Here is a 12,315-nt window from a genome sequence, read left to right on the forward strand (position 1 = left end):
CCTACTAGTGAGAAAGTACTTTCATAAAAAGTCATGAATTTTATGGACCAAATCATTTTAGGAGCTAATAAAAATGGGAATATGGGGGCTGGGGATATAGCTCAGTTGGTAGAGTGCTTGCCTCATATGCACAAGGCCCTTGATTCAATCCTCAGCACTGAAAAAAAAAAAAAAAAGCAATGGGAACCAGGTGATTCTGTGGAATTTTGAGCAAGGAACTCTCCTGCTCTAGGCCTCCACATGGAGAGCTGGTGAGTTTTAGGGGAATGCCAGCTTAAGTCCCCCTCTTTGCAGGGCTTTAGCCGCCAGTCTTCACTTCTATTCAAGATTCTCTCCAGTGTCCGGAATCATCAGATCAACTCAGATTTGGCTCAACTACTGTTACGACTAGATTATAACAAATACTACACCCAGGCTGGCGGAACTCTGGGCAGGTAGGGACAACCCTTGGGAAACTGTGTGTGTGTGTGTGTGTGTGTAGCTATTTAATGAGTTGCATAATTCCAGAACTGAATTGAAGGGAGACTTTAGCCATCATTTGATCCCAAATACCCTCATTCTATAAACAAGGCTCAGAGATACAGGTATGTGTCTGACCATCTTTAATTATTTTAATGAAGATTATTTTTCCAGTAAAAAATCATCATCATAGGAAAATAATGAAACACCTGATAGTGAGAGGGGTTTGAAGTCCTTTGCGAGGTTGTGGATTGCTGAGCTGGGAGGAAGTATGCCTTCTACTCCCAGCTGTGATACAAACTACCTTTGTAGCAAAGGCACTGTGCTTTGCTGGCCCCTAGCTTCTAATTCTGTGAAAGGACAGGACCACCCCTTCTCACTGAAGTTTTTTTAATCTAATAGTGAGATCCACTGGTGTTTGGCTTCTCAGGTCTGTGTTCTTTCCATTCAGAAAAGAACTTCATTGCCTTTCTTTCTCACTAAAATGCCTCAGAGCAGATTTTTTTTTAAAGTGGTTTTATCAGTAGTCAGACTCTTGAGTATTAAGATGACATTATCTTAACACTGATTTGTATTTCCTTGAAGATAATCTTAGGAAAGCATGGTATTAAATGAGGCTCTTTTTTTTTCTTTTGTAGTTTCGGGATGTGAAAACTACTGGTTCATAAGCCGAAATAACAGTTATTCTCACCACATTCTCAAGTCTGTTACCGAAGATTCATCCTATTCTCTAGCCATTCACCAAATATCTGCAGCCTAGTAAGAGGGCTTTACCTTTTCTCTTAGAAATAATCCAAAGGTAGAAGTCCTTCCCATCATTCCCATTTGGAATGTGACTGCCCACACCAAGGAGAACCTGTGGAGTCAGCTGTCCCTCTGCTGACCATACAAGGCTCCCATCCTTTTACACTAAGAGCATCTGCTAGGCATGTTCATTATTTATTCATCAGTTTTTTATGGGGCATTTACCATGTGCCTAGGTTCTATTCAAGGTGTGGGAAATACGGTAGTAAATGACAAAGATCAGAAGTTTCTTTGTGTGTGGGGGGGGAGAGGGGATTATATATAAAAAAGGAATGTTTACAAATAGGTCGAATGCTGGATGTTACCAGCAAGTAAGAAATACAAAGGTGAGAAAGACTTTCCTTCTCCCTGTATCAAGTAACATGCCTACACAGATTCTTTCCTCCTTTAAAATTTATGAGCCTTCCAGCCTTAAGGATCTTCAAACCTGTGAATCTTAAGAATTTTGCAAGTTCCAATTCATATGGACAGGTAAAAGGGCAATTCTAGTTGGTAACAATATATTTAAAGTATTTTTCCACCAATGAAAAAGATCTTTTAAGAGAAAATTGGAGTCAAATTGTTACTGGAAATTATGGCCAGTTATTCTACCTTGTGACAAGTGACAGGAATTAAAGTTCCCCTGATATGACCCAATCATCATGGATAATCATTAATGTTGGTATCAGTGTGAATAAAGTAAATATTCACTTAACATCTCCCTCCAAAATTGGAAAAAGTGTGGTGTTCTGGTCTCATTTGCAGAACTGAATCTGGTCTTCATCTCTGCCTCTTCCACCATGTTATAATTCCCTTAGTCTGTGCAGTGGTCAACTAGAAATGATCCCTCCTTCCATCCCTTCCTCCCTCCCCTCCCTCCCTCCCCTGCCTGTAGAGCAGGGGTTGGCAAACTCTGGCTTACTGCTTGTTTTTGTAAATGTAGTTTTGTTTTTATTTTAAACAGTCACACTTATTTGTTTACCTATCGCCTACAATTGCACTCATCTTCTCACAGCAGAGGTGAGTAGTCCTGAGAGACCAGATGGCCCAAAAAGCCTAGGAATTGTTCCTGTTTGGCTCCCTATAGAAAATGTGTTGGGCTCTGTTTAGAGAACAAGAGTACATGAACAGGGATGATGCTAGGTACAGGGAAGATAGAGCTTCTAGCAATTGTGACATTAATAATATATCGGACCTCCCACTAGAGTTTTCAATATTTTTTCTTACAGAAAGTCATCCCATCAAGCTTATGGTCACTGACCACTCAATTTTTTTCAGGTCAGGGGAATACCCATAGGTCAGCTGTCAGTGAGCTCAGCTCTGTGTATGGAGAGAAACTTTAACAGTCAAAAACTTAGAGCTCTCTCCTCTTCCACTCAACTTTTGGCATATTAACCTGGTCTCTGACCTACCTTAAAATTGAGTTTTTGGAAACATAACATTTTGGACAGCCTGGGATAACTTTTTGATAATGATGCCTCAAAATTTTCCTTAAACTCTTAAATTTTTATCTTCATTAGTTAGCTGTCCTCCTAAAGTGAGCAACCTAAAAACCTCCAAAGATAACTATGTTTGTCTTGTTAATTCTGAGATTAGGCTCAAAGACACAGATGAAGAAATCCCAATTACTACAACCAAAGAGATTCAACATTTATTTTATCATAAAAGTCCAGCAAATAAAACTATATACAAGATCCATGCAAAGAATCCACTTACACACAAGACACATTTAAAACCTGGTTAAAACACAATCTCCACAATAGCAGGGAATAAAACCAGTAAGACCAAGTATCTTTAGTGAGAAACATAATCGTGTTTATATTTTGGATGCTGCTTGAATCCAATTCTTTCCCCAACAATGAGGCACTGGATCACCCACTCTTGGGACACCACAGGCAGCTGCAATGCTTCAGCACACTTCAGCACCGAAGCTGGGCATGAGAGGTCTGTCACCACCACATCAAATACCCCTAAAGCAATATCTGCAAGGAGTAGGGGAAAGTGAATGAGGAAAGGATGCCAATTTAGTCCTCCATGAAAAAGACAGATGTAGGGGGCTGGGGATATGGCTCAAGCAGTAACGCGCTTGCCTGTCATGCACGGGTGCTGGGTTCAATCCTCAGCACCACATAAAAATAAAGATGTTTCCACCAAAAACTGAAAAATAAATATTAAAAAAAAAACAAAACAACTCTTTAAAAAAAAAAAAAAGACAGATGTGGGCTGGGGTTGTGGCTCAGTGGTAGACCACTTGCCTAAGAATGTATGAGGCACTGGGTTCAATTCTCAGCACCACATATAAATAAATAAAATAAAGGTCCATCAACAACAGAAAAAAATAATGTATAGTCTACCCAAACTGTAAAGCCCTGTTATGTCAAACAATCCTGATCACAACCAAAAACATATGCTGACATTGTAGAAATGTCTTAACAAATATACTACTGGAAACAGAAGCGTGAACAGCTCAGTGCTTCACTTATGTTGACACACCTCTTAATGGTGGTACTTTTCTTCTCTTAGAAATATGGATAAGGTAAAGCTGGGTGTGGTGGCACATGCCTGTAATCCCAGTGGCTCAGGAGGCTGAGACAGGAGACTCACGAGTTCAAAGCCAGCCTCAGCAATGGTGAAGTGCTAAGTAACTCAGTGAGACCCTCTCTCTAAAATTCAAAATGGGGCTGGGGATGTGGTCAGAGGTTGAGTGCCCCTGAGTTCAATCCCCAGTACCAAAAAAGAAAAGAAAAAAAAAAAATGGATGAGGTGAAATTACCAAAACTCAGATTACACCACAGGCCCAACAGATAGTGGGGTACTTGGAATAATAACAAAACACACACACACTTTCTGGTACCTTTGTTATGGGCACTTGAATGGTGCTGCTTCACAGAGGCTGCCCCTCCAGTCATGAGGATCTCAGACCAGAGCTCCAGGAAGTTCTGCTGTTGATCTGATACCAAGAGTACCTTGAGATTCTGGAAAGGGTTTTCACGTGGTTGCCTATGAAGGATTCAGAGAGAGCAAGCCCTTTGGAATTGGAAAGGATCTTAGCATGACAGATAATGACCAACAAACAGCCATTCTGCAAAGAAACTCAGGTACATCTGAATTCTTTCAAAACAGCCCTGTACTAAGGCACCCCCTTCCCTTCCCTTCCCTTCCTTTCCTTTCCCTTCCCTTCCCTTCCCTTCCCTTCCCTCTTGGTGAATTATGTGTATTCTCCAGGATCCCTGGCCTTCTGATCCTACCCTTCTGACTACCATGTTTGTCCAGGGGCTAGGAATAATCTGAATCATGTGCCTGAGCTTTTTTTTTTTTAAGTGCTTACTTAAAACTTTGTTCCCTGACCTTATAGGTTGGGAATATTGAACCTACATATAAATTCTCACACATGTTCAAAGGGCTCCTAGCCAATATGGAACTAAGCTTTGGAAACAAAGCTAGATGAGCTGGTGAAGTCATTTCACATCCAAATTCTGTAATTTACTCTACAGACATTCCAGTTTCTAAAAACGTTTATTCTCTCACCTAGATTCTTCCAAAAGCTTGCTGTCTTCCTATCTCTTCAGCTCTGGATGGGCTCTCAAATACTCACCAATCCAGAATTTTTTGCTCCTCAAGGCTGTACCCAGCTGGCAGCAGATAATTACGGTAGTTCTGAAGCTGGTTGGCATGGCAACTGTCATGGACCCAGACATGAGACACACAAGGAATCCCACTGGCAAGGCACAGAAAGTACTTCCGGGTTCGACAATGTTGATCCGCAATTAGGAGACACTGGTAGGCTGTGTTACACTGGAAGGAACAGAACAGATGGAAAGATCTTCACTCTAATAAGCTATGGAGAAGAGCTTGGAAGACTTTCAGATTCTTCCAAAATATGATTTAGTCTGTCCTTGTGACTGAGGCCACTTTTCTCAAAAACTCAAAATGTTTCCCTAAACATTCTCCCTGACTCTCATCTGAGGACCTAAGTCCTTTTAGGAACAACCAAAACCCATGTATTTGATATATCTATTAAATATTTATCTGTGTGTGTAACATATATTTGTGTATATATATATATGTATGTGTGTGTTATATATTTATTTAGTTGTAGTTGGACACAATACATTTATTTTATTTATCTATTTATTTTATGTGGTGCTGAGGATTGAACCCAGGGCCTTGCAGATGCTAGGCAAGCGCTCTACCCCTGAGCCACAACCCCAGCCCCTGTATTTGTCCTTTTAAGTTAAATCAACAACATGAAAGGGATTTCTATTAAACATAAATTTCAATATGCTTTATCCCAGAAGAAGAACCAGAGCCATTAACTAATCCAACTTCTATACATTTCCTTATACAGAATAAAAGCTAAACTTTATGCAATGACATTTTTTTCCCACTTTTTGGGTACTGGGGTTGAACCCAGGGCACTCTACTACTGAGCTATATTCCTAGCTCTTTTTTTATTTTGAGACACTGTCTCACTAAGTTGTTCAGGTTGGTCTTGAACTTGCAATCACCCTGCCTCAACTTCTAAATTGGTGGGATTACAAGTGTTTTACCACTGCATCTGGTTCATGCAATGTTTTGACAGTTTCCCAGTTCCTGAAATCTGGCTATTTTAATCTAACCTCCTGGATCCTCTCGGGCCTTTTCTCAGTAAAGAAAGCAGACTTTCATTATTGCCACACTGGACAGCTACACAAAAAGACTCCTCACCTGGGCTTCATTGAAATCTTCAAGGATATAGCCAGCTCCTGCTCGAAGCTGGGATTCTGTGTACTGCTTGTTGAAAGGAGGAATTTCTAAAAATTCTATATAAAAAAACAGATAACCAAGGTAATAGTTACTGAATTGATTGGTTTCTTATTTACTACTTTATGCCTGCTTCTGACTGCCTCATTTTCTACTCCCCAGCTATCTCCATAGTAGTGTGTCCCCAAAAACAAGGGCTTCCCCATGAGTCAGAAAGAAATCTGTCTTGAGGCCTATAAAATGCTGCCAAAAAGAAGGGACAAGAGCAGGAGGGAGTGGGAAAAGGAGGAATGGAGGTAGGTCCTAGACCTAAAATCATCAAAGGATCCTGCACACTAAGATTTGGATCAGGGACTATTCATGGAAATAGACAATGTAACCATTTCCCAAGTGACTTATTCTAATTTGAATAACCGTATCATCAGAAAGTTGTCCTTAAGTCTACCCTAAATCTTGTGGCAAACTACACCTACTTCTAGTTCTGCCTTCTGTGGAGATAAATAGCTGATTATCTTTTTGTATAAAATAAAGCCTTCAAATTCCCACTTCATTAGCCTTTTTTACCCCCTGTACACTAAAACTTTGGTAAACCAGAATGCACAAAGAAATTATGGTTTTAAAATTTTAACTAAGTGAAGGTTAATCAGAAAATCCTGTTTCAACCTTTTCATGGAAAACTATCTACCTTTGATGATCTTGAAGTACCTCAGGACACTGAACATCAATGACTGCTCTACAGTCTTGAGGGTGAAGTAGAAGATATGAGAGATGAGGCTGAAGCTGTAATGACCCTAGGCAATTAGAAATTGCTTCTTTTGAGCAAATATCTAATTTGAGCTTGTTTTCTTGCCATCTGCTCCTCTCATATATAATAACACATTAAAAAAAGAAAAGAAAAGAAAAGCAAGACATTAGAGATTTTAGTTAATTAGGATTTCTGGGAAATTATGTGCTAATTAACTGAATTTTATCGCAAATAAAAAACCCAACCCAATGCATAAAGTTCAATGCCAGGATCACTCCCTTTCCCCCTTGTCCCCAGTAGTAAAACCTGGTAGAGCAGACCCCTTGTAGAGATGCCCTTTGGAGACCTCCCTGCCTGCTGGAGCTGCTCAGGTGGTGGTGATGGCCCATCCCAGGTCTCTGCATCTTTGTTTAGGTGTGACAGAACAGCCTGTTCACTTTCACTGCTTTTTTCTTGATTCCACATTGTATACATTCTTTTCAAAATGAAAACCCAAACTAGAAACTAAATGGTTATAAGAAATTCAGAACACAGCTTTGTCATAGCATCCTTTTGCTAATGTATTATGTCACAATCTTTAGCACCAAGACACCTAGTCTCTGCTGACACTTTTCATGGTCCTTGACTCGAGATTCTCAAGACTTCTTTTTATTTTATATCTGATTCCAGTCCTGACCCATTTAGATTTTAATCCCCCATAACAGTTTCTTATATTTGTATGATCAGTATTCCCTGTTTAAGCAGTCCATTTCTCCAATTCTTCTCAACTTTAATTTGGATTCAGTTTACTTTTGAGGTAAGAGGGCTCTGCCCAACTTGAGACTAAAATGAAGAGGATCTCAATTCCACTATCTAGAACGAGGATAAGACTACAAAATAAACTCAACTCCAGAGTCAATGTCTGTGTTTGATGATCCTTGATGATATGCCATCTAACAAAACCAAGGGCCATATTCCTAACTCATTAATAATGTTTCATAAGATGAACTTAAATATTTTACCAACTTCCTGTTATAAACTGGCATCAAATAATTTCTGTTTATCTATAAAATCTATTACACATAGTTTCTTAAAAACTATTAATTCATCAACATGAAAAATATTCTCAAAACAAATACTGTAATGTTGTAAGACATTTTGGTGAGAGTGAACATAAACCTGTAACTCTATAATTGATGATCCAGCTGCAGCTGTGATAGGATTAGGGCTTAAATATTTTGAATATCTGTTTAAAAATAAACTTCTGTGCAGCTGATGAAGAGATTAAGTGTTTTAATGGATATGTTTGCTGAAATTACATATCTCAAATAAAGTTGTAATTTTTTCTTTGCCTCATCAAAAAAAAAAAAAAAACTATTAATTCAGCAGAGAATGTTTTTTCTTTTTCTTTTTTTCTTTGTGGTACAGGGTATGGAACGTGGGCCTCACACATGCAAGGCAAGTGCTCTACCACTGAGCTATATCCCCACCTTTTTATTTTATTTTTTGAGACAGGGTCTTGCTAAGTTGCCTACACTGGCCTCCAACTTGATATACTCCTGCCCCAGCCTCCCAAGTAGCTGGGATTACAGGTGTGTGCCACCTGTAATAGCTATACTAAAATGATCCTTTGCTATCTTCAGCCTTCTTGAGATAAAGGTAACCTTAAGCATTCTCATTTGCAAAAAAAATCAAGGATTCTGGTGCTGTTGGGATAAGTATGAAGGAACCAACATAAAACTGATGCATAAAATAATTATACTTTCTAAGTAAAAAATAAAAACCTTCAAATTCCTCTTCATTTAATTTTTGTTGAGTAGAGTTTGTTAGGTCTCAACACAGGCATACAGAGTTTTAGGGAACTGAAGAAACAGCCTGATCTCATACCAAAGTTAGTCTTTTTGACTATGCTGTGCCAAGTAACAAAACATCTGTAGTATAATCTTGTAAAGTGCTACTTTAGGAAAGGGCTTAGAATTTATTAGCGCAATATTGTGAAAGCAAAAATAAAAAAAGACAACATTGTTTTAATTCCAGGACACACCTTTACACAGAATCCTCAAGGGACTCCCCAAATATCCGATCAATGTTTGTGATCAAAGTAAAACTAAACTCTTGGCTAGGAAACTCCTCACATACCTTGTTTATCTCCCATAAGATAAATATCTGAATTCTGTAAGACAAACTAGGCTTCACACACACGGGACACTTGAAAATCCCATACATTAATTATACTTGTTCCCACAACCCAACTTCCCTGCTCCAGAGCATCTCTATCTACAGCCTCTCTGTGCACCTCCCAAATAGCATAAATCCTAATTTCAACTTTCTGATCACTGATCACTCTTCCCATGTCCTTGTCCACATGGCTGTAGTTGGTGAGAAGTTTTGGCAAATTAGGAAAGTCATCTTACACACCTGAAATGCCAATAATCACAGATCTTTAATGCTGTTTTATTTCAACCACATTCCCTAATTTCAACTCTTGTAAGACTCAACATTAGGGCTCTGACTTGTAAAACCATCATTCTGTCTAGTCCTTTAGCCTTGACAGACACATTTGGATATTACTGTCAGTTACTTACAGTAGAGTACACACTCGTATCTGTTCATTCTCTCATAGATCACATACTTGTCAGAATACTGAAATAAATTTTACCTCTCCTCTTTTCAACCTTCACCCAAAACACAAAGTGACAACTATATAAATTTAGTTTACAGTTAAATAAAAATACGAGAGCTAAAAAAAGCCTAGAAGCTATTTCTCTCAAATTATCCTGGGCACTGGGCAGCACACACACACTCCCAGTCTTAAACTTAGACCTCAAGAGAATAAGACTCACCAATTTGAGTTTCCTCTAGAAATTGTTCCTAGAACACAAATAGAAAAGATGGTAGGGCATTCATGACTGACTTGGATGGCAGCAGGACGGTAAAGTGACCACTTGGTTCTAATTCCAAGTCTGCCATCATTATAGACAAAATACAATTATTTAACCTCTTTCAGCTTGTTTCCTTATATGTAAAACAGATGACAAAAAAATCTATCACCCATCTGTTTACCAGGTTCTTTTGAGGAACCATTCACTGAGAGGAATTCTGTGGAAACTATAAACCGAGAAGCAGGACACAAATTAATTTTCAGTTCCTTATCCAAGATCCTAATTGCCACTTGCCCAGCCCCTGCCATGCTTCAGTAGGGGACCAACCAGTACATAAAGTGAATGAAAATGAAGAAAACATTCAAGTCAGAGTCCCTAGGGCTTTCTAGGGCCTTACCCTCTTCTTCCTCACTGCTTCCTGTAGGACCATCTGATAATTTGGAGCGGCTGGCCAACTTGTCACTGGTTGTGGCCATGGTGAGGAGAAAGGCATAGCCCAAAAATAAGCTTTTGTTGAGGGGTAAAGGTCCTCTCTGCTCTTCCAGGGCAGAAGGTTCACCTGTGTTGTCTCCACTCTCACAGGGGCTCATAAACTCTCCTGCCCCCACTGCACCTGGAAAAGAGCACAGGTATTAGGTGATATAAAGGCCCTAGCACCAAGCATGATCTGATGGGTAGGCCATGCCCTAAAGAATGTTTCTGAGCTATGACCCAAAGACTGTTACTACAGCCAAGCACTCTAAATGGCCAACAACACAGGGTCAAATTACAATGAAGAGAAATTTACAGTTAAATTTTACATAGCCATGATAATGTTTTTGTAAGTGAAAATCGCTAGTATGTTTTTACGTATCCAAACCATACATTTTGGCCATCTGAAGTTAAGAGGTGGTTCTAATAGAAACAAGGAGTTGTAAGAGTGAAAAGCAGAAGTCTTCAGCCCACTTTCATTGCCCAGTGCTCTGACTTCCCCCAGGATATGTGATATTTTGAAGCAGCCTTTAAAAAAAAGGGTTTTTTTATTACCAAGAACAGTGCCCAGAAATTCTCCTACCCCCCCATATCTGACCCTTACCAGAATGGTGCAGAGAATACTTGATAGTAAAGTGCTTTTACATGTAGATGAAGCCACATCAAAATACCCTGTCTTAACTCCTAGTTTCCAACACCTGGGTATGTTAAGTGAACCAGTCCGTCTAGGACTCCCAGAACACCCATGCTATAAAGTGCCCCAGTCAAGTCCTTGAGAAGAAAGCAGATACCTGACCTGGAGAAGTTGAATCACAGGTTTGCTAGGAGGCTAAGATGACAGACAGGTCATGCATGCCTCCCTAAAATAAAACCAGCAGCAAGAGAACAGTCTCAGAGGCAATATGATATCACATGTACAAGGCTGGACTCTGAAATCAAGGCTGCCTGAGTTTGAATCCTGGTTTACTTTGGGAAAATTAGCCAACTTTTCTGTGCCTCAGATTCTTCAACTGGAAAACAAATTCTAGCACCTATATTTCAAAGGATTACACCTGAGGAAATACATGGGAAGCAGGCTCCATGCCTCACACAGTAAATATTCAATAAAAGTTAGCTGCTGATGCTGTTGTTTTTAAATACCTCAAAACACAGTAGTGGTGCTAGACAGACAAGGAGATAACACAAAACAAACACACAGGAAACAAAAGGAGTTCTGCTGCCTGGACATAGTGACAACCAGCAGAATTTCATCAGTGCACTGGCATGAGAATACCATCAGGGCAGACTGAGGACTTGTTTCCAAAATTATTTCACAGGTCTCAGTCAGCCATTGCAGAGAATCAATAAATAACATATGGATTGAACTCCTCTCAACACTGAACATAAGCTACTAGAAAGGGGTTGCTTAGAGAAAAGTAGGCAGAACGGAGACACAGGCTGAGGTAAACCTTCAATATGAAGTCTGAGAAAGTCTGAGCAGCAGAGATGGGAGCAGAATTCCTAGGAGGCAGAAGATGATGCAAAGAAAGAGATCTCACCTGATTTGATTCTGCTTAAAATTCAGTATTCCTTTCCCTTCAAGAACCCAAACAGGAGTCAATGAATATTTGTTATCAAGTCCTCCCCTCCTATTTAACCCCACTTGAACTCTGTTGAGTATAAGGGGACATGGGATGCAGTTAACTACCTCTAGTACCACATATAGGCTTATGGGACCCAACCACTATAACTAGGACAGAAGTGCCGTTGCCAGGTATTAGGCTACATCTCTTCAGCACCAGATTCGGCATTCTGCCATCATCTGCTGAGGGAAATGAGACAAAATGAATCGCTCACCAGGTTTTACAGTGGTGGACTTGCGGCCTCGCTTGGCAGGGGACCTTTCTTCTTCAGAAGTGATAAGTTTTCTTTTGCCTGAGGGAACACCCATGGAGGCGCGAGGACTTTCTGTGATCTTACGGGTAGGGGTTGTGCTGCTGCTGCTGGAGGCAGTGGGAGTAGCTGGAGAACTGATGTTACTGCGCCGTTTCCGCTTACCTTCCACCAAATTGTCTACAAAGGATAAGCCAAAGATCAGTCAAATCAAGTGGTCTAGGCCTGAATTCCAAGAACCTGAGAAGAACCTGGTTTAGATGCCAAAGTGCCTTTTCCCCACCTCCAAAAGAGGCAGGAAGCCTCTTTTTTAAGGCCATCTTATTTCCTGTTCAGTCTTTGTCATGACTGAGATGTGTTTCATCCCCTATACAACTGGGG

General features: G+C 39.9%; 2 protein-coding genes across 6 annotated transcripts in view; one reads left to right on the forward strand and one right to left on the reverse strand.

Annotated features, from left to right (window-relative positions):
* Tubgcp4 (tubulin gamma complex component 4) overlaps nt 1-1,957 on the forward strand; it is a 42,869-nt gene extending 40,912 nt beyond the window's left edge. For all 3 annotated transcript variants that reach the window (XM_027925163.2, XM_027925155.2, XM_027925159.2), the window contains 2 exons: nt 295-434; nt 1,098-1,957. In XM_027925163.2, coding sequence (XP_027780964.1) covers nt 295-434; nt 1,098-1,110 — 153 coding nt within the window. In that variant the 3' untranslated portion in view covers nt 1,111-1,957. The remainder of the gene's footprint in view (nt 1-294; nt 435-1,097) is intronic.
* Nucleotides 1,958-2,867: 910 nt separating this feature from the next.
* Nucleotides 2,868-12,315, reverse strand: part of Tp53bp1 (tumor protein p53 binding protein 1) — an 80,384-nt gene continuing 70,936 nt past the window's right edge. For all 3 annotated transcript variants that reach the window (XM_071608178.1, XM_027926026.2, XM_071608179.1), the window contains 6 exons: nt 11,899-12,114; nt 9,989-10,204; nt 5,950-6,044; nt 4,838-5,037; nt 4,097-4,242; nt 2,868-3,224 (listed from right to left, as the gene is read on the reverse strand). In XM_071608178.1, coding sequence (XP_071464279.1) covers nt 3,037-3,224; nt 4,097-4,242; nt 4,838-5,037; nt 5,950-6,044; nt 9,989-10,204; nt 11,899-12,114 — 1,061 coding nt within the window. In that variant the 3' untranslated portion in view covers nt 2,868-3,036. The remainder of the gene's footprint in view (nt 3,225-4,096; nt 4,243-4,837; nt 5,038-5,949; nt 6,045-9,988; nt 10,205-11,898; nt 12,115-12,315) is intronic.

The sequence above is a fragment of the Marmota flaviventris genome, chromosome 2, assembly GCF_047511675.1.
Source record: "Marmota flaviventris isolate mMarFla1 chromosome 2, mMarFla1.hap1, whole genome shotgun sequence".
Lineage (NCBI taxonomy): Eukaryota > Metazoa > Chordata > Mammalia > Rodentia > Sciuridae > Marmota > Marmota flaviventris.